Source organism: Anoplopoma fimbria, chromosome 22 (assembly GCF_027596085.1).
Source record: "Anoplopoma fimbria isolate UVic2021 breed Golden Eagle Sablefish chromosome 22, Afim_UVic_2022, whole genome shotgun sequence".
Lineage (NCBI taxonomy): Eukaryota > Metazoa > Chordata > Actinopteri > Perciformes > Anoplopomatidae > Anoplopoma > Anoplopoma fimbria.
In genome coordinates this window covers 1,474,414-1,495,987 of record NC_072470.1, presented here as the reverse complement: position 1 = coordinate 1,495,987, position 21,574 = coordinate 1,474,414, and the positions used below count along the sequence as shown (strand labels likewise).

General features: G+C 41.7%; 1 protein-coding gene across 1 annotated transcript; it reads left to right on the top strand.

The window, feature by feature from the left end:
• Nucleotides 1–301: 301 nt before the first annotated feature.
• Nucleotides 302–19,762, top strand: LOC129111506 (receptor-type tyrosine-protein phosphatase-like N). The gene is given in 24 exon segments (XM_054623476.1): nucleotides 302–380; nucleotides 5,933–5,983; nucleotides 9,293–9,403; nucleotides 9,490–9,574; nucleotides 9,651–9,813; nucleotides 10,266–10,725; nucleotides 11,441–11,584; nucleotides 12,018–12,052; nucleotides 12,213–12,388; nucleotides 13,365–13,451; nucleotides 13,728–13,807; nucleotides 13,912–13,976; nucleotides 15,599–15,811; nucleotides 16,127–16,202; nucleotides 16,205–16,434; nucleotides 16,578–16,725; nucleotides 16,847–16,920; nucleotides 17,169–17,246; nucleotides 17,461–17,580; nucleotides 17,661–17,827; nucleotides 19,062–19,115; nucleotides 19,328–19,392; nucleotides 19,520–19,593; nucleotides 19,675–19,762. Coding segments are annotated over 24 exon segments (2,907 nt in total). The 3' UTR covers nucleotides 19,747–19,762.
• Nucleotides 19,763–21,574: the final 1,812 nt, after the last annotated feature.

Genomic DNA, 21,574 nt, shown 5'->3' with positions numbered 1-21,574 from the left:
TCATCTGCAGACTTTTGCATACTTTTTCTCCAGTAAAGTATCTGTGTACTTCATCCACTACAGACAACATTCTCCTTTAATCCTACTGGCTCAGCTCTTTGGATGTTTCTTGCAGTGTGGCGCCTCCTGTGGTCCTTGTTTTCCAACCTGCCGGTGTAACACTCCCTCCCTCCCTCCCTCCCTCTCCATCCCTCCCATAGAGCAGCAGCAGCAGCAGCAGCAGCAGCAGCAGCAGCCTCTCCTCCGACATGGAGAGCTGGTAGACTCTCCCCTCCTCTCTCCGGTGGATGCTGGATGTACCATGAGGTCTCCACGGCTCTGGGCAGCTCTGTGCCTCCTCCTCACAGCCTCCTGCCGGCTCTGCACAGCCGCCCGACACGGTAAGACTCCTCAGATGTGATTTAACACTGATGGAGACGCACTTCCCTTTTAATGAACCAGGCAGGGCTGCGCGTAAATCACGACTCCCCCACAGTGTTCCTACAGTAACTGCTCTACTTAGCAGTGAGTTTGGACTGACCTCAGATCACTTTATGTCACAAGTTTTATCTTCTTTATCACATATATTAAGGATGTTATACAAGCTGCAGTTTTTCTATGAGAACTCGGTTGTATTTCTATAAAATGTTCTGCAGGATTTAAGTTGCTCCTTTATGTTCTGTGCAGAACTCGACCCTTAGTGTGAAAGAGCAACATGTTCTATTCTGTTTGCTGTGACATCCCATCCCAGTGCATCAGTTTGACTTCTCTGTGCAGCAAATATGGATATTTGTGCCGTACTTCATCTGCTATTTGTTGCATTTCCTGCCTCCTATCTGGTTGCCGTGGGTCAGCTCTGATGTGTCTGACTGCCCCAATGATTCATTGTGTTGTTCAGTCAACAAACACGAGCAAACAGCAGGAGAGAGGGAGAGACGATGCTGAGACATGAAGCCAGAGAGAGAGAGAGATGATTTGTTTGTATGGAGAGAATATATGATCATATTATATTATAGAGAGTCATCTGTGTGCTGCAGGAATGACAATTACCTCCAGTGGCAATATGTTTTATTATAAATGGCTACAAAAACAAATATCACATATTTTCAATAAAGCGTTATAATATTATGGTGAATGCAGAGGAAGTAAGTGGATAAAACTCACAATAGGAACACCAGTGAAAATGTCAGTATAGTTATAATTACCATAATCAGATTATAGGAATATTATGGCAACAACAACAATAATAATAAGATTAAAGAAAGAGCCTCCAGACTGTATGAGTTTCTGAAATGTCGTAAAAATAAACCTGATTATTAATCCTGATAGAAATAATATATTAACTCAGTATATCATTATAGTTCAGAGCGTCTGAGACATTCCCGATAAGAATATTATGATGATCACTCTTTTTATTCACTTTCTCCCCAGATACATTATAAATCAAGATAAGATTATTATAAGACTTCTATATTCTAGGAAACAAACACCTCTGAGCTTCTTAAGACAGATGAAGGTTCTAAAGGGGGGTAACAGTAAATATTTAAACCTACATGCTTTAAGAAAAAAACTGTTATGACACGATGTTAACTCCAAAGTACGAAGCTTCAGTATTTAATTCACGCTGGAGATAAAGCTCTCCACAGATATCACATAAAACACTGCAGCAAAAAACCATTAAAGCAAACCAGTGAAAGCAGAACTCATCTATCAAATACATGTCGACTGCTCCCAGCTGGAGCTTTGGGGCCCCGGGGCCTTTGCCTGGTAAACACGACACCCCACAAATATGATTATAGAGATATTAAAGACCATTATAATGCCAGTAAAATAAGCCCGTTTGTATCAATAAAATGGAGATGTGGTTTTGTATTTTTGTAATATAATTGTTGTAGTATTCCCTGCAGATTATAATATTACACATACCAAAAGCAGTAAGAAGTAAAACATAACAATAATGACCTTAAACTGTAATCACTTCGGTGGGTTTGGCAGTTAAATTCGAAGAAAGAAATACAAAAAAGAGATTTTGGTTCCAAATTATAACAGAAAACGTAGAGAGACTATAAACCTCTGCAGGAATATGAGAGCCTCATAATAGGACGCCTCAGCTATGAGTCATAACTGACCTCTCAGCTCTCCGCTCACACTTACAACAATGGCTTCCTGTCGCCTTGATGCTCTGAACACAGCGCTGCGTTTCAGCACCGCGGACAGCGAGCAGGCCGAGTGTTTCAGCACCGCGGACAGCGACAGCACAGCGGATTTAATGCTTTTCATCCACAGCTTCATCTGTGAAATCATATCGTCAGAAACAGGAGAACAGTATTCAGCGAGATTCCTACAGGGATAAAAGATTGAACGTTTCCTTGAATATTTAATTTCATGGTAATGCTGTCATTTTCAAACATTTCAGACTAATTGGACGGTGAACGTGGCTTCTAATGACAGTTTATAGGATATAAAATATCAATAAATTGCGTGGATATAAGATAGCTATATCGATGATAAGAAAAATATGATTGCATGCCAGAAGCGGCGAGTAAAAGTCTCCAGTTTGTGATTAAAAAACGAAAACGAATTAACAGTGAGATCAAGTCTGAGTAAAGAACAAAAAAATAAAAATAGTTCTGATTTTATATTCTCCATATTGTCTTACTGAAGTTCAGAGTCAACTGTTTTAAAAAAATGTAAAGATGGAAATTCAATTTTGCCCTTAGTGTTGCATATCTGAGAGCCCTTTGGTTTCTTCTCAAGACGTAAATCTTTAAAAACACAGATATATATAGTTACATCTTTAATAAAGGCTCAGTATTTTACTACAACAGCTGGAGTTTTCATCAAACAAACAGGAGGAAATGTTCCATTTGTTTGCCTGCAGATTAATCCAGATTTGGTGCTTTAGTGAGTGTTTCTATTTTGGACGGAGTCAGAATAAACTACTTTATGTTGTCGAGGATGATGAAGGAACAACAGTGATGTGTTTTTATGGAGGAAGAAGAAACATCGGGCTAACCTTTTGATTTTAGTGTTTTCAGTAGATTTGTTGACAGGAAGAAAAAAAATAGAATCTCACCAGACTGGTCCTATAAATACTGCATGCAGCGAGCTCCAGTCAGTGATTAATGTGAGTGTGTATGAAGTTTAAAGGTCCACTGATCTGATCTATAACCTCGCTGCCCCTGCTGCCACTCAGCCGCACCACGCAGGTTCGATTCTGCTCCGTCCTGGCTGACTCATCCACCTTAAACATCCTCCGTCAGCCTGCAGACCAGAGCAGCAGCTCGCTCTCACACAGCAGCAGCCACAAACGCCAGCAGCACCATTATGAAATGACACTGGATTCAATGTGGCGGGCCGTAATGGATAATAAAAGCAAAGGCACAGACACACTGATGATGATGATGATGATGAGTCAGACACATTTTCTTCAGATAACATTTTCCTCATAAAACAGATATTTGTTCTGCACCGTCCAAATTCTTTTCTTTCTTTCTTTCTTCATTTAAATGCCACATATGTGAGTCATCCTGCTTAAACCTTAAAGATACAGCCTCTTGTTCTGCTAACTGCTGGTTGACTGTTGCGGCTAGTTTTCTGGATGTTTAAGGTCTGGTTTAGTTCAGGTAAGGGCTGGGTTATGATGAACAGAAACCAACGTTGACTGTTTGGAGATGGGATGTAAACTCCAGGAGGAATATTTGCACGGCGACAAGAGGTCACACTTATTTACTACGGCGAACACGTCGTGAAAGAAACATAAAGCTGCTTTGATTATGATTTTCATCAGCGTGTTAGAGAGCTACTGGGGTCCAAACAGGACGAGATGATGGGATGGAAGGCTCCTGAAGTCTTCCTTTAGTTGTGAGGAGAGGAAACATCTTTTACTGGCTGTGTTCCTGCTCACAGGGAGCCACACCTTCCCAGAAAACAAAATGAAGCTGATGCTGACGTCACCTACTCTCTCTCTCTCTCTCTCTCTCTCTCTCTCTCTCTCTCTCTGTCTCTCTCTGAATAGTTTTGAGCAGGAGGAAGATGTTTGTGAGAGAAAATCTTGATGAGATTCCCCTGAGATATGTGAAAACCTGAGTTGAGTCATTTTCACGTATTTCTTCTGCTGAAATTGAATCAAAGCAGAGAGTTTATTGCTGAGTCTGTTTCTATGACTCCCTGGATTAAAAAGCTTCTCATCGCTGCCAAATCGACCAAAAATCTCCCACTTACCGAGTCAGTGTTGTCTCCCAAATGAGGCTTTAAAGGCTTAAAAACAAGTGAAAAGATCTCTCTGTGCAGGAAGAAGAATCTTGTTCTCAGTATAAATCAATTTGTTTCCATTTTCTGTCTTGTTTCAAGATACAAACATTAATTTCTAGAAAGTTTTTCATCTTTTCAATTGCGGCATACACAATAATGCAGCAGTCATTCTAATCCCAAAACATTATCTATCTTTATCAACTTTTACTTTTGCTACTTAATACATTTTGATTATAATACTTTTACCAAAGTAAGGAGTTTTACTCGCAGTGTGGTATTAGTACTTTGCTAGTGTAAAGGAAAATAGTCGTACAGGCATAGCCCCGACGCAAAAGATATGAAATAATTATGATAAAGAACATTTCAACTTAACAGACGTAGTACTTTTACTAAAGCAAAGGACCCGAACATTGGACTAAACTAACAAGTCCGGATGGAATTTTTTAATACAGTGCATCATCTGTCAGTCTGCTCATTAGACACTCAATTACACTGAAAGTTCTTCTAATTAGTGTGTAGTGTTGTGTATTATACTGCTGTGTGTTGTGGTGATGGTGATTGACATTCTGCAGGACGATTTGAACAAGATGATGATCTCCGAGAAACAGACCGTGGAGGTGAGAGGAGGGAGGACAGGGAGGCAGAGATAAGAGGGGAGGGATGTGTGGGTGGAGGACAGATTAGTCATCATGTGGAGTTTTGAGGAGGAGGCGGCGGCCGGATGGACGGACGGAGAAGCTCTTGGTTCTATGTTTAGCAGCGTGTCTGCTTTCGTCCTGAAGGAGATTCCCTCTGTGATGGCTGCTGCTCAGACAGTTTGTCGTCCTGTTGTCGATACTCACTTATAACTGAGGTTTCATACGTCAATGTGACTGTGACACATTCAATTCATGCTCATCGCTCAGTTATTCAATATATATTCATTTCTATTCTAACAATATCTGAAATATTGAAATATTCTCACTTCACTGGCAGGTTTTTTTATTATTTCTTTAAATTTCTTTTTCTTTTGCAGTGTAATTTGACATTGTTGCTCTGCTGCACCTGTTGTCCCCACCCATTTGGTCTCTGCCATCACTGGAAACAAAGATTAAAATGGGAAAGAGCGAGCGTGGTGTGTTTGTGCAGGATGTGCTGCAGCATGAGGCGTACTTCATAGAATACCTGAATAATACACGTGTATTACATAAATCCTTAATGAAAACACAAGTCAAACAGGCGTACACCAACAGAACGGAGCGAGCGGATTCACATCTGCTGCTGTTTATTGCCTCGCAACAGATTAGTACCCGGGAAAGGTCAACTGTAACACACACACACACACACACACACACACACACACACACACACACACACACACACACACACACACACACACACACACACACACACACACTTGTCACATCACTAAGCAGCACAGGATTGACGTTGTGTGTAGTTGCTCGCTCTGTTTGGGGTTTTCCCCAACTCATTTCTGTCTATATTTGTGTCCCATAATAAACTTAATTTGAACGTAATTTTAAAGATTGAAGTTTCATTAGGTGACATTGTCTCCTAATATCTATATATATGTTTCTGCTTTAATCTGACAAAGTAGTGATGGTTAGCTCAAATCATTCCTAGAGCTCTGATTGTTTTTGTGAGTTTGCATCTTCTGGATGTGCATTAATGTTTCTGTGTTTGTTGTTTGTGTCTGCAGGGTGTTTGTTTGAAAAGAAGCTCTGTCCCAGAGATCAGCTGTGCAACGATGGTGAGTTTTACTTTTGGTCCAGTGTGATTCCTGAAACCTTGTTGCATCACACGTTGGATCACTTCTTACGCCGTGAGCATATAAACCTCCGTTCTGATTGGCCTGAGGGCGTTCATTACGTCCACAGAAGTGCTCAGCTTTGATGCAGCAACTTCAACAATTCTTTTAATAAATCCTCAAAGCTGAAAGGCTGAAAGGCTGCTTTGCACAAGGATAAAGATTCTGCCAATTTAAAAAAATGTTGAGAGCCAAAGCTTTGATAGTTGTAAGAAGAAAAAGGACTGCATGAGGTGCAGCAGTGCTTTGAGTTGAATGCTAATATATAAAGGGGATTGTTGTCATTAGTTCTGCAGGTAATAAAACAACAAACACGTTTAACATAAATTCACTTTAATTAAAGAGTTCAACCAAATAGCCAAAAAGCCTCTTTCGTTCAGTCGGGAGTTGATTCTTTATTTTTCTTCCTTCTCACAGAGAGAGTTGAGTACATATAGACGTATCAAATATTTATATGAGGTCAACGTTTGAATATTTAAACATCCTGGTCTAAAGATCCCAAATGTAATATTTTATAGTGCAGAAAAAAAGGAGCATATTTACACAGGTATATGAGTATAAGAAAACAAACTGATCAAATAGATAAAAAGTGAGAAAACAAGGGAAATGTTTCACTTTTATTTGCCAGTTTTGACCTTTGCTGACATCCTGATAAAATCAACAGCTGCAAGAAGTAGGAAGAAATCATTTAGTAGTGGTGTAAGCAAAGTGACTCATTAAACATTTCTATGATATATATCTATTATAAACCCATACACGTCTCTCTTTACACACATTCATACATTCATGAGGCCAAATCAAACCTTCCCAGATATCCTCCTCCGGGAGGCTGACGTGGACGCTTTCTTCCCCCCGTAGGAAGCTCGTATTCACGGTACCCTGAATGCAGCGTGACGAGTTTAGTGAATCGACCAATAGTGAGGAATCCCAGCAGGCAACAGCTGCAGAGACACGCTTCAGGAAGCTGTGACGTGTCTGCTCTCCGTCAGACAGTCAGGAGCTGGTTAGTCGTCACGGCTCAGCCCGCCTTTAACGGGCCGTGTAGAATCCCTCAGTGGACTTCCTGCTTCCTTCCTGCCTGCTCAAACATGGCTGGGATGTCATTACAAGGAGTGTGCACGTGCATGAGCGTGCACATGTGTGTCTCAGTCTTCAGAGACGGCTGAATTATTGATGCTGGTATGTTTCTGTGTCTGCCTTGAGGATGTTCTGTTCCCTGTTTGCAGAGACGGGAACATTTAGAGGAAACAAGCATGCTTCATTCAGGTGTCACGGTGTGTGTTTGATGATGCAGGGAGGAAGTGCATGTGATGAAATGCAAGAATGAGAGTGTGAGGAAAAAAGGCAGAGGGAGTAACAGGTTGCAATCGGATTGCATTGCAAAGACATTGCATTTTATGGCCTGAAACATCTGTAATCGCTGCTAAACCTCTGGAATATAGAAGTGAAATGGAGTTCATTACAAACTGCATTTAAAAAACAGCACATTTTGTGTCTTTGAACATCTGTAATCTTGAATATTTTAGTAAAATCTATTCAATCCCAGACTTTAACAAAAGGCCTATTTTAGGTCCTGAAACATCTGTAACCTGGAGTGTTCAAATTGAATAAACTTTGTCCCATACTGTTCTCAAAAATAATCCCTTTTGTAGCCTGAAACATCTGTAAACCTGCTTTAAAACGCTGCAATACTTCAGCAAAATAAATACATTCCAGACTGCATTCAAAAAATATCGATTGTGTATCATGAAACATCTTTAATCTGTGTTAAAACGCTGTAATATTGAACAAAACAAATACATTCTAGACTGCAATAAAAAAACCTCTTTATAAAGGTATATATAAAGCAACTATTTGTATCGTAGTAGTTTGCTATACTGAAAACTTCTGTCGTCTGTGTTTTACTTGTAATATTGAGTGCATTGAACAAAAGACCCCTTTTGTTTCTTTTCACATCTGTAATCTGTCGTCGATATAACCAAAGACATTTCTAAGCAGCAGATGTTACTTCTACTTTTCAGTGTGTGTCATCTGAGCGTGGAGTGTGTGTGTGTGTGTGTGTGTGTGTGACATTTACAGTGTGTGTGACAGCGCTGAAATGTGAACGTGTGAGAAATGATTAGTTTGCTTTGAGATTCGTCACATTGACAGAAAGGTTGAAGGAGTCAAAGAGACAGAAGAGAGAAAACCAGAGAGAAAGAGCCAGAGTGCAACGTAAACAAGGTCTCCCTCCGTCACACGCTCTCTGCCAATGGCAGCTCGTCCTGGCCGTCTCCATGACAACAGTGACATCACTTGCCTGACTACTGTGTGTCTCCCGTGTGTGTGTGTGTGTGTGTGTGTGTGTGTGTGTGTGTGTGTGTGTTTGATGAGAGATGGAGGCAGACAGAGGTGATGACTCACCACGGCCCACGCACACACACACACACACACACACACACACACACACACACACACACACACACACACACACACACACACACACACTGTGCTTCCCTATGTGTGTGTACATTTGTATACACACTAATCAACCTGTTTGTGTACACATGTTTAAATGTACTGTGCACTATATTGTATGTTAATGTGTGTGTGTGTGTGTGTGTGTGTGTGTGTGTGTGTGTGTGTGTGTGTGTGTGTGTGTGTGTGTGTGTGTGTGTGTGTGTGTGTGTGTGTGTGTGTGTGTGTGTGTGTGTGTGTGTGTGTGTGTGTGTGTGTGTCTACTTGCATATTTGTACATTATGGCCATATTCATGTATATTTTGTGTGTTTATGCAGCTTGTTCCTTCAGTGAACATCAGCTCTGTGTTTGTTTGAATAAAATAACTGAGCTGCTTTTTTGGTCCAAAATTAGAATCTATAGAATTTATTTCTTGGTTATTATAGATTATTTTGCTGGTATATGTATTAGTAATGGTGGTTGGATTGTGGCGGAATCTTACCTACGTCGTATTTGGTCATTAATCTGTAAAAAAGAAAGTCAGGTTCTTTGATCTTTAAAATGTCAGGAGGAGTAAATAAAGCAGACGGGACTGAATAAATGCAGAATCTCAGCAAAGAGAACCGAGTTGAAACAAATGACAACCTGGCCTGAACATGAAGTGTTATTGTCAGTGTGAGAGGGAGAGGATGCTCTTCTTTATTGTTTCCTCTGCTGCTGCTGGATAAGGTCACATTTTACTGACAGTTTAAAGCCTCCGACTACAAACAACTGTCCTCAGACACAAACGGACTGGTTGCTCTCTTCCTGTGCAGACGGTTTGTTCGGACAGTGCCAGAGTCCTCACCAGGAGCCGGTCCAGTACCTGGTGTCTGTCTCCGTCCTGCACCGGCTGCAGGAAGTCCTCAAAGACCTGATGGTGCAAGGTGAGTCTCTTTCCAGGCTTTAACGTCTGCTAACAAGTGACAAGTGAGAGAAGTTTGTGTTTTAAAGTCTCCATGTTGCTGCACAGGTCTGACCTGGAAGGACGGCGCCACGCAGGCGATCATCAGCCGAGAGTTGAGTCGGGTTCCGACAGTCGGCTCCAAACCCAAACAGTAAGAAAACCTCCGTCATCACACCAGAACACAACAGCGCAGACTTTTCTCACTGATTAAAAGTCGTGTTTCTCAGGATGTCCAGTCTGTCGGGCCCCAGTCAGCGGAGGGTTCAGGGCCCCGAGCGTCCGGCTGACCCCGGGATGAGACAGCAGTACGTGGACTACATGATCCTCGACCCCTCCAGGTCCTCTGTTCACATGCAGACGCCCCTGCTGGACCCTTACACCTACCACCAGGTGGGGAAAGTATTCATCCTTTATTCAAAAGAGTACCGTATGATGTGTTGCATTTTAAAATGATATGCTTACTATAACACAGCTCTGCAGAATGTTTTAATAGATCTAGAGTAGTCATTTATCACAATACTACATTTATTATTTTCCAATTATCCTGTTTAACTAAACAAATTAGATTATTTAATACAAATACTTCATAAGGAAATATCACAATTTGTATTCAAATTAAACAAAGTCTAAATGCATTTAAGCACTTTTTTGGCTGACTGGTGACAATGAAGTCTGTAAATGGAAATATAAATCAGATTAATACATTTTATTGCATTTAAACTTAAATCTAATGAACATGCAGTTATCCTGATTACCAACATAACTATGCAAATGTATTTCACTTTATGAAGCAACAAAGTGTCTTCCATCTGAATGGAGTGATTCCGTTGTCCATGTTGCAGCAGCAGTACGGATACCAGGAGGAAGAGGAGCGCTCCCTCAACTCTCTGGATGAGAATCCAGCCTTCCTCGCCTCCCCGTCTCGCTCCAGATCCCAGGGAATCCCTCTGGACAGAGACCGGCAGCTTCTCCAGGACCTGGTGTCTTTTTACCTCACCTCCCCTTCCTCCTCCTCCTCCTCCTCCTCCTCCTCCTCTTCCTCTCCTGTGCAGTCCCTCTCCCGCCACAGAGGGGCGGTAGCAGCAGCTGCAGGATTCCCCTCTTCGCTGTCCTCATCATCATCATCCTCCTCCTCCTCCTCCTCCTCCTCCTCCTCCTCCTCCTTCCCAGAGCTGGACTTCCCACTGGACTACAACGAGGACTACATTTCCCAGGTGGCTCAGCTCAGCAAGCAGCAGCAGCAGCAGGAGCAGGAAGAGAGGAAGGAGCAGGAAGAATACGATGCTCTGTCCGGACTGGATGGTGAGAGAGGAAATAAAAAAAAAAAAATGAAATATTATATTATATATAAATAAGTGTGGAGCTGAAAAGTTCTGTCAAAGTTTGGAGATATAAGATTCAGATCAACAAACATGCAGTGGTGGAAAATAACTAAATACATTTACTCTGTACTTACAACTTGGAGGTACTTGTGCTCTATTTTCACTTTCTATTTCATACTACTCCACAAATATTGAACTCCACTATATTCATGTAATATAGTGTTTAAGAAAACAACAAATAAATGCTGATATGATGACATAAATCATTTAATAATAATAATATTTGATCCTCAATTCACAAGCTACCAAGCAGAATCAAATTCAATAAATAAAAACAATATAGAAATCATTTAAAACATTTTTTAGCTGCAACATCAAAGTGGTGTTCACATTAAGACAATAATATAATAGATATTATTCTGAATTGGGCTATTCTGCAAAATAAGCACTGCTGGTATTTTAATGATATTTAGATGCTGATACTCTTGTAACATTTTGACTGCAGGTCTTTGTATTTCTACATCAGCTACTTATACTTAATAACAGATATGAAAACTTCTTCCACCACATGTTTAATGAAACTCAGATAACTGTAACGGAGTCAAAAGCTTCTGAAAAGTGGAGGAGATAAAGTAGAAAGTCTCACTAAAAGTAGAGTTTAATTCCAGTAAAGATCAGTATTTCTGTGTTCTCAGAGCGCTCTCTGCAGAGACTGGATCTGCTGCTCGACCACTACGGCCTGAGCGTGAAGGATCTTTCCCCCGAGCAGAAAGACGACCTGCCGGCCGCTCTGAAGCAGCTGCAGCTGGAGAACTCCTACGCCCACAAACAGAGCAAAGGTCTGCTCATCACTCGCTTTCCACCCCTGCTTTCACTCATAGAAACAAGAAAACTGGAGCTTACAATCAGCTCCTCTGTCTGTCGGATGGTTGGGAAATGAGACACAGATTATGATTCAGATGAACTCTGCTTTGCACTTAACAAGCGCATCATTCCAAAAAGAATATACCAAAATGAAAATGATTCTTTCTCTTCGTCCTTGTCTCTTCTGACAGGAAGCATGATTTGGATTTAGTCTGAGTGATGCTGAGTCAGATTTACTGACGTTCAAACACAGAAGATGCTTCATAGTTTTAGCTTCTGTTTTGTATCCAACATTTGCACAATGTTTATCTTAAATGGATGAATGCTAATCTCAGATAACCGGGAGGAGGTTCAAAATGATGTCCAAATGCATATCATTTATCTTTCATGTTTTTGTTTCCTATTCAGATACATACGGAAACAATGCTGCCACAAGAAAGAAGGTAAACATATAATGTTTCTTATATATATTCCTTAAAGTCACTACTTCTGTAAAAAAAATATGAAGTGGCAGAAAAGGGAAATACTCAAGTACTTAGATCACCAGTAAAAACATTTCATAAGTTCTTTAATTGAATGTCTTTATTCATCTTTATCCATCAGGTCACAGAGGGTTCGATGGCGTTTAAGAATACCGCCACCGAGGCTCCGCCCTCCACCATCAAGACCCCCAAACCAGAAGCAGCCCAGAAAGATTGGCCTCCCGCTGCAGCAGAGGACCAGGACAAACCGAAGACGGCCGAGGAAGAGGAGTACGGCTTCATCGTCACCAATCAGAGGTACAGTACGCTCACCTCCTCCACCAATCAGGAGGATGGATGAAGGGGTGGATGATTTCTGTTGTCCTCATGTTGTGAGTCTGTCTGTGTCTGTGTGGAGACGACGTGGAGGTGGAAGGAGTCCTCAATTCTTCATTAATAAACATAAACAATACTACAGTACAAGTATTACTGCATTTATAATCCTAAAGTTATAGAACCCTCTGAATATCAAAAGTAAATGAACTCATGAAGAGATGTTTCTGCTTTCAGGTGATCTGAAATATGAAAAGAAACAAATCAGGAGAAAAGGGAAAGGAAAGGAAGGGAGTGAAGGAAGGAAGGAAAGGGAGATGGAAAGAGTGACAGCAAAAAATACTGAAAGAAGAGAAGGAAATGAGGAAAGAATGAAGGGAAGGGTTCATGTAAAAGGAAAGAAATATCAATCAGAGAAGAAGGGGGGAAGGAGAAAAGAAGAAAGGAAGGAAGGACAGAAAGAAGGGGATGAGTGAAAAAGGAAATAAAAGGATAATGGTAGAAAGGTGAGAAAGGAGAAAAGAGGGGAGGAAAAAGAAGAAAAGGACAAAAAGAGTAAAGCGAAAAGGATGAAGAAGGACAGACAGGAGGAAAGACATTGATGGTAAACAGACATAGTGAAAGAAGGAGGACGGTAGGAAGGAAGGAAGGAAGGAAGGAAGGAAGGAAAGGAAGGAAGGAAGGAAGGAAGGAAGGAAGGAAGGAAGGAAGGAAGGAAGGGAAGGAAGGAAAGATGTTTTCATAAGTGAAGGATAAAAACTAGAAGGTCTTCAAAATAAAAGTGGTGCTGGGTTACATTCCACCTCTGATGAATGAGTCTGTATGAATGTGTGTTTACGTGTGTGTATGTTTATGTGTGTGTGTGTGTGTGTGTGTGTGTGTGTGTGTGTGTGTGTGTGTGTGTGTGTGTGTGTGTGTGTGTGTGTGTGTGTGTGTGTGTGTGTGTGTGTTGTCACTGCAGCCCCCTCAGTCTGAACCACGGGGTGAGGCTGTTGAAGCTGCTGTCAGAGAGGATCGGCCTCTCCAGCGACTCCTTCATCAACATCAGGTAGGACCATGAACACAACACGCTGCCTCTGGATCCTCCTTCAGATGAATCACTCCTCCTTTATTTCTCTGGATTCATCTGAAGCTTCACCTAAAGCTTCACCTAAAGCTTCACCAGCTCCACCTAGAAACCTGGTGGAGCTGGTGTGTGTATTCTCTGCTTCTATTCTGCTCATCCTTTTCCCTTTCAACATCATGGATAAACTCTTTCTATGTACGTTCTTGAGTATTGTGTGTAATCCTGTTTGGATCTGCTCTTGTGTTTTGTCCTCTGCAGCGTTGTCGGACCTGCCATCACCTTCAGGATCAGACCGAACTCCAAGAACCTGACGGCTGGAGATGTGGCACAGAAAGCCAGTATGTGTACTTCAACACTTCAACTCTCAATACTATTACCCATGGTGCTACAAGTACTCCAGGTCTGAGGCAGCAGGCACACTTTATGTGTTTTCTTTCTGCAGTTGCAGAGAAGAACTTCCCGGAGTCTGAGACGGGCCTGAAGGTGCTGCAGAGCGGCGTTGGAGAGGTGGGTGATGGGTTTTGATACCGGAGACGTTTTCAGAGAAGAAGAAAGGTTGCAGAGAGGGTTTTTATGTGATAAAAACAAAGTTAGGTCTAGTTATGATGGAGAGGAACAGAGGGATGGTGCGTATACTAAAATAACTAATACCACTGTGTGGAAATGCTCTGTGATAAGTAAAATCCATGCATCCTTTATTTGAACACACAAAAAAGATACTTTTATTGTGAAAGTCAGTCCCAGAAGTCCAGTTTGTTTGACTTCAGTCTAACTTGACACTCTTGATATTTGGGCACTGGGTCCATGTGAGTGCAGCAGGACACCAGGGAAGCTGCTCTGCATCGTGTTTGGTGAGTGAAAACATGAACAATTCAATAAATGAACAGGTTATTATTATGAATGCAGAGTCAAATCATTCATCAGCCAAGTCTGAAGTCAAATGTAGGACCATTTATTCTCATTAATGACATGTATCCCACAGAAAAGTATAATATTCTGATAAAGATGGCTTAATAATCAGTTTAAAGTGACAGTTATGATCTAAAAGTTCTTATGTTATTTACTTAATGTTCCTTCACTATCAGGATCTAGTGTCATTTAATGTGATTCTAATTATTTACGCTCTTTGTATCATATTCATCTTTATTATGTATTATCTATTGTTATAATGTTATTATATTCCTATAAGGATGGTGCATGTCAACTAAATGGTGATAGTGACTTTTTTTCCATTGCATCCATTATGTCATATTTTCCAGCTTAATGTTGTTTTTTTATCATCATGTCTAAATAATACTGGTAAACTAAATCTAGATAGTTGAATAAATAATACTTTCATGATATCCGTCTAAAAGAAATGACAGGATTTCTGCAGATCGTATCTGTTATTGAAACGTTTGCAGACATTTTTAAGACAAGTTTCATCTGTTTGATGTCCTTTTTGTCATGATTTATTTCATGTATCATAAGCAGTGATAAATGATCGGTCTTTTTGGTGGTTTGTAGCTTTATAATTAAGGAAAAGAGAGGAAAAGGTGACGTGTGATGATTTAATCTCATGTGAAGTTCTGCTAAGAATGTAAAGCAGTGATCCACCTTCAACCACATGTAACCTGGTCATCCATTTTCCTTCCTCTGTTTCACACACACTGAACCCCATCCGGGCCTCTTTATAATAGCAGGTGAACTACCCTTTCTACCCCCGCAGCTCCAACTTTAATGTCTTTCAGATACAACACACACACACACACTGAGAGAGAGAGAGAGAGAGAGAGCCTCACATTCCTGAGGCCCACAGGGAGGAAGGAGGAGGCCTGAAAGGTCAAGAGAGACAATTCAAGCAAGGAGAGGAGGGGAGGAGGAGAAAGGAGGAGGGAGGGAGGGTGGACGAGGAAAGGGGAGATAGAGGGAGGAAGAAGAGGAGAGGAAGATGAAAGCAAAGAACATGCAGCTCTACTGAGGAGCATGTTTGTCCGTATTCCTGCTGAGAGGGATGGGAGGAAATACACCTCCTCCTCCTCCTCTTCCTCCTCCTCTTCCTCACTATTTGTTCAGGCTACTTACGTCCGCTTCATTAATTAAAGTTGTTTCTCTCTGTCCTTCCTACTCTCTGACCCCTCCTGCCACAGAGGAATGATGGGAAGGCGTTGCCCCTGGCGACACGGGTGCAGCCCCGAGGCTCCCGCTGGGTGTTCGCCACACTGGTGGCCATGGCCTGCATGGGCAGCGTCCTGGTGGCGGCCATGACCATCGCCTGCCTGCGCCACCACGCCCACCGGCTGGCTGCAAAGACGCTGGGCCTGGGACCGGAGGGGGGCACGTTCACCCACCAGGAGTACCAGGTGAGGAGAGGGAAGGAACTACAAACATGTCTGCAGCTCTTAACAAAAGAAATGTTCAATCAGGATCACAAGGAAAAGACAAAATTCAAAGAGAACAGACAGTTTTATTATTTGCAAAATGAAATCAAAAAGTAACATAGATGACTAGACTGGCTGCATAAACATCATAAAACCTCAATGATTAAAATAATAAGTAACTTTATGAAGTAAATTCAACAGAAGCATGTTAAATGGATTTGAATATATTTATTAAACATATAAAATATATCACTATAAAGTGATAAAGCAGTGATGCATGCATAACTGGCTCACCAGGACCTGTGTCGCCAGCACATGGCCTCCAAAGGCGCCTTCGGACGGCTGGAAGCTGCTGCCCTCGGCGCCGTGGGAGGAGCGGAGGAGGAGGAGGTGGAGGTGCTGGAGGAGGAGGAGGAGGAGGTGCTGCTGGAGGAGGAGGTGGAGGAGCAGCGGGAGGGGGAGGAGCCGACTCCAGGGTGAGCAGCGTGTCGTCCCAGTTCAGCGATGGAGCCCAGCCCAGTCCGAGCTCCCACAGCAGCACGCCGTCGTGGTGCGAGGAGCCGGCCCAGGCCAACATGGACATCTCCACGGGTCACATGATACTGGTCAGTACCGGTACCGGACACTGTGAGCACGGCTGACATGGTGTACCAGGGGTACGACCCCCAGCCATTTCATCTGCATAATAATCATTTATTCAGCATTATGTTTCATGAGAGATCTAAACTGTGGCCCTCACCTCCCTCAGGCCTACATGGAGGACCACCTGAGGAACAAGGACCGCCTGATGAAGGAGTGGGAGGCTCTGTGCTCCTACCAGGCCGAGCCCAGCGCCGTCTCCGTGGCTCAGAGCGACGCCAACACCAAGAAGAACCGCTGCCCCGACTCTGTTCCCTGTGAGTCTAAAGATACCAAACGTGGCTAAACATGATCCACGAGACATCAGGAGCATTAATAAGAACAAATCAAATATGATAAATGGATGTTGAGGGTTTAAATGTCACCGTTGTCCTTCAGATGACCACTCGAGGGTGAAGCTGAAAGCGGAGGTCAACCCTTCACGCTCCGACTACATCAACGCCAGCACCATAGTAAGTATGTAACTCTAATGATCACCATGGTAACCACATTGTTTCTCTGAGTCTTACAGTAACTAAGCCAAAACACGTACTATACTTAGTTTTGTCATGAAAAAATGTTATAGTATAGTATGTCGTAAAAATATCATACTCAAAGTCATAGCTATAGCCGTCACAGCTCGTCTCCATGGTAACTGAGACTTTGTAGCTCCGAGTTGACCTTTGACCTTGCATAACCTTTCACCCCCGCCTCCCTCCAGATTGAACACGACCCCCGGATGCCGGCCTACATCGCCACCCAGGGCCCCCTGTCTCACACCATCTCTGACTTCTGGCAGGTCAGTGAGGCGCAGAGTTAAAAGAATCAAATAGCTGCGTAAATATAAGAGATAAGAGCCTAACAGGAGGAAACGGTGGGCAAGGTAACAATAGGTATAAATAAATAAATGGACAAACAAAAGTCACCTGACGTTCTGGCTAAGTGTCAAATATTTATTCAGCATTAAACTTAAGTCTGACTTCTTGATCTCATTGAATGTTGTTGAATGTTAGATGGTGTGGGAGAACGGCTGCACTGTGATCGTGATGATGACCGCTCTGGTGGAGGACGGAGAGAAACAGTGTGACCGCTACTGGCCTGACGAGGGCTCGTCCCTCTACCACATCTATGAGGTGAGAACAGGGGGGAGAGAGAGAGAGAGGGGGAGGAACGTGTCTGATTCAGCAGCTGTGTTTTCTTTCTCTCCACCAAGGTGAACCTGGTGTCAGAGCACATCTGGTGTAACGACTTCCTGGTGCGAAGCTTCTACCTGAAGAACGTGCAGACGCAGGAGACCAGGACGCTCACTCAGTTCCACTTCCTCAGCTGGCCGGCTCAGGGCATCCCCAACGCCACCCGCCCGCTGCTGGACTTCCGCAGGTACCTGCAGATCCACACATGAAGACACCAACAGGGACCAAATAAGGCTTCACAAGTTATGATCAGATTTTAATATCTGGCACACCCTGTTCTACAAAGCATTTAGCTATCATACAATCTATTTTGTTAAAGGTGTGGAAATCTGAAGCTTCAAAGCAAACTACACTTCTATTTCAAAATAATAAGTGCATGTTTAAAAAATACTCAAACACTAATTAGTCATTTCATTCCAAATTGAGTCCTTTGCAATTTCATTTTCACAGTCGTATGCATAGATGTAATGATTTGTCAAATAAGTTATCATTTTTATTTGGCAGTGATTTTCCATTTTTAAAAAAGTCAGACTTTTCAAAGTGTTGTATACAAATAAATATGAATATTTTATGAAATACTAGTGTTATATTTAGTGAAGTATTGTGTCAAAAGAATAAATCATTCGTGTAATCACTCCTGAAACTCAACACTGGTGTGAAAACATTTGAAATGATGCAGAAGAAACTAAAGTGTCGCCTCCCATCCACCATTATTCTCACCCCCTCCTCCTCCTCCTCCTCCCTACCCGTCCCCCTCCTCCTCCTCCTCCTCCTCCTCCTCCCTGTGCGATGGAGGTCAGCGGGGCCCTTGGTTTTATTTTCAACATATCTGTCTGTGTCATTCTTGTGGTTTGCAGCTAGTAGTCTGGTCCAGTTGCATAGTCACAAAAATGATCATGGACTGATGTGGCTGCAGCAGGAGGTCCATCGCCGAAAAAAAAACCTTTTTACCCCTCTTATCAATCAATCAATCAATCAATCTATCAGTCTATCAATCCATCATTCTCTCTATCTATCATCCATCCATCTGTTTATCTCTGTCTGTCTGTCTCATCTAACTGTTATTTAGTCCGTATGAAAGTATATAATAGATGTGTTTACTGCAACATTATAGGACTTCATTTAAGACAGAAATTAGATTTTTGTAGCCAAAAAGCTGCACAGTGGCAGCAAAAGTCCCAATATTTATTTCTTACATAAGGATGCTCATCTATATATGTATATATATATATATATGAACAACATTATGTTATTAGATAGATTTTATATATAAGTCATTTGAATTTTTGTGATCCTCTGATTGGATAATTTTCCTAGCATCTATGTGTGTGTATGGAATAGTTAATATAAAGGTTGTGTGAACAGAAACGTCAGAAATAAGTAACAAAATGTAACGTTCTTCTGGTGTTTCTTCTCTTCAGGAAGGTGAATAAGTGCTACAGAGGACGGTCCTGCCCCATCATCGTGCACTGCAGGTAAACCTTGATTTTTCATCATTAATATAAAATAATAATAACGACCAAAGAAGTTTAATTTAGATTAAATTAATTAATTATACACACAGTTCCCTAAACACGTCCACTTGCATGGCAGTACCACATTTATCCATCTGGTGGCGACAACACACCATCATTTAAAGAGAACTGTGGTTTATTTTTATTTAATAAAGTTTGCTTTGTTTCCATAGCAACGGTACAGGCCGGACTGGGACGTACATCCTGATTGACATGGTCCTCAATCGAATGGCTAAAGGTGAATTTTATCTGTTAAACGCCTTTAAATCAACATATCATAGAGAAAAAATAGTTTTCTCATCTAACAACCCAGAATGCATCAGTGTGCATGTTATATGAGTGTGTGTGTGTGTGTTGTCCTGCAGGTGTGAAAGAGATCGACATCGCTGCGACCCTGGAGCACGTCAGAGACCAGAGGCCTGGGATGGTCCGCACCAAGGTCAGTCCGTCTGAGCGACCTTCATGACCCCCCACCGAGGAAACAACAGTCACACCATGACAATGTTCTTCTCCTTTACAGGACCAGTTTGAGTTCGCCCTGACAGCCGTCGCCGAGGAGGTCAACGCCATCCTCAAAGCTCTGCCCCAGTGAAACCAGTACAACCCGGACCGGCCTCCAGTCTGACCTCTGACCCCTGACTCTCAGACGCCTCTCTTACCTTCTGCCTTTCCTCTCTCTGATGATGATTATCATGATGAAGACTCTCTATCCGCCCTGAAACATAAAGAATAAAAATCAGCTTACTATCAGACCACTTTAAGGTCAGGGAGGATTTATGCAGGCATGTGTAGGATCTTTAAGTCTTTGTGGTACCGATATGATGTGTTCAGGGACCTTCAGAGGGTAAAAGAGTGTTGCATTCACGCCAAAGCTGAATAAAAACGAACCAGGAAGATTGATCTTAAAATAGAGAGGTAAAAAAAGCAGCATATCCCATCAGACTTAAACAAATCCCTCTGGAGTTCAGTTTATTTTGGTCTTTAAACTGTCATCAACACAGATGCATGCTTTCTTTTTCCTGTCTGACTTCTCTTTTTGTTAATTTAACAAATTATAAAGCTGCCAGGAACCCAAATTACAAGAAAAATGACACAGACGGCAATAGAAATGTACTTATTTCTCAGAATATTATTTAAAAACACATCAGGGTTGTTACAAATATTATTCCATGCTTCTGCAAAGTGATTAAACCCCAACGTTCAGCTGGTCTTCTCATAGATAAAGTTATGTTACACGCTCAGTGTATTAACGGACAGACTCCAGAGGTTTTTTTTTGCGTATTTTCACTCCTCTAGAATTAAAACCACCCTGAATGCATCCTCTGACCCGTCTGACTGCATGTACACGAGCCACAGACTATTTAAACATCACAAATCCAGCCTGAAGCTCCAGTTGAAGCTTAATTCTTGTTTGTGGTTGAAGTTTGTTGAAGTTGTGCTGCTGTTGGATCATCCTGTTTGGTTCTGGTCTCAGTAAGGAGGATTAATTATTAAAGAAGGAGTTTGAAGGCTCCAAAAATCAGTTTTAAAGATCTGAAATGTTTCACAGGGATGATTTCTGATGGTTCACCTGTCGGTCTGTTTCCTCCCTTCCTCTCCTCTCCTGACTAACACCTGCAGAAAAGACTAACTCTCAGCGTCCTTCTCTTTGTGTGCCATTCAGACCGTCTCAGTCTCTGAATATGTTGTTGTATACCTCATGCAAATCAAAAAAATATATAAAAAAAAAAAAGAAAAAAGAAATGCTATTCTCTGAAACAAGAAAAAGCTATTTTGTATCTGTGAGATCTTAATTAAATTATTTCGTGTTTAAGTGCTGCAATCGCTTGTGTGAATTATGTGACTTCCTCTACTTAAAAACCTCATTCTTCATATTATAAAAAAGAATCTCCCAGTCTGCAGTCAGGGGACCAGGAGGCCATTTTGAATTAATGACATTCTGCATGACATAAGACATTCAGTGATTACTTTCCCAGAGAACAGAGCCACAATTTCACAGGTTCCTAATTTCTAGTTCGATTCATCTATTTGAGTTTTTACTTTGTCAGACATTACCTTAAACTAAACTAGACATGATCAGTTAAGATAAGATAAGATAATCCTTTATTAAGTCCCGCAGCGGGGAAATTTGCAGGATTACAGCAGCATAGAGCAAAGTGCACACAAGAGACATAGTAGAAGAAGACCACAGTCTGTCAACATGCTGACCCCATGTGGATATACTGTACATTTTTATTCCTGTTCTATTTTTTATTTTGTTGTATAGTATGTGTATTTATTGTCTGTGTAGTTGTATAGTATGTGTATTTATTGTCTGTGTAGTTGTATAGTATGTGTATTTATTGTCTGTGTAGTTGTATAGTATGTGTATTTATTGTCTGTGTGTTGTTGTATTTATTGTCTGTGTATGTGTATTTATT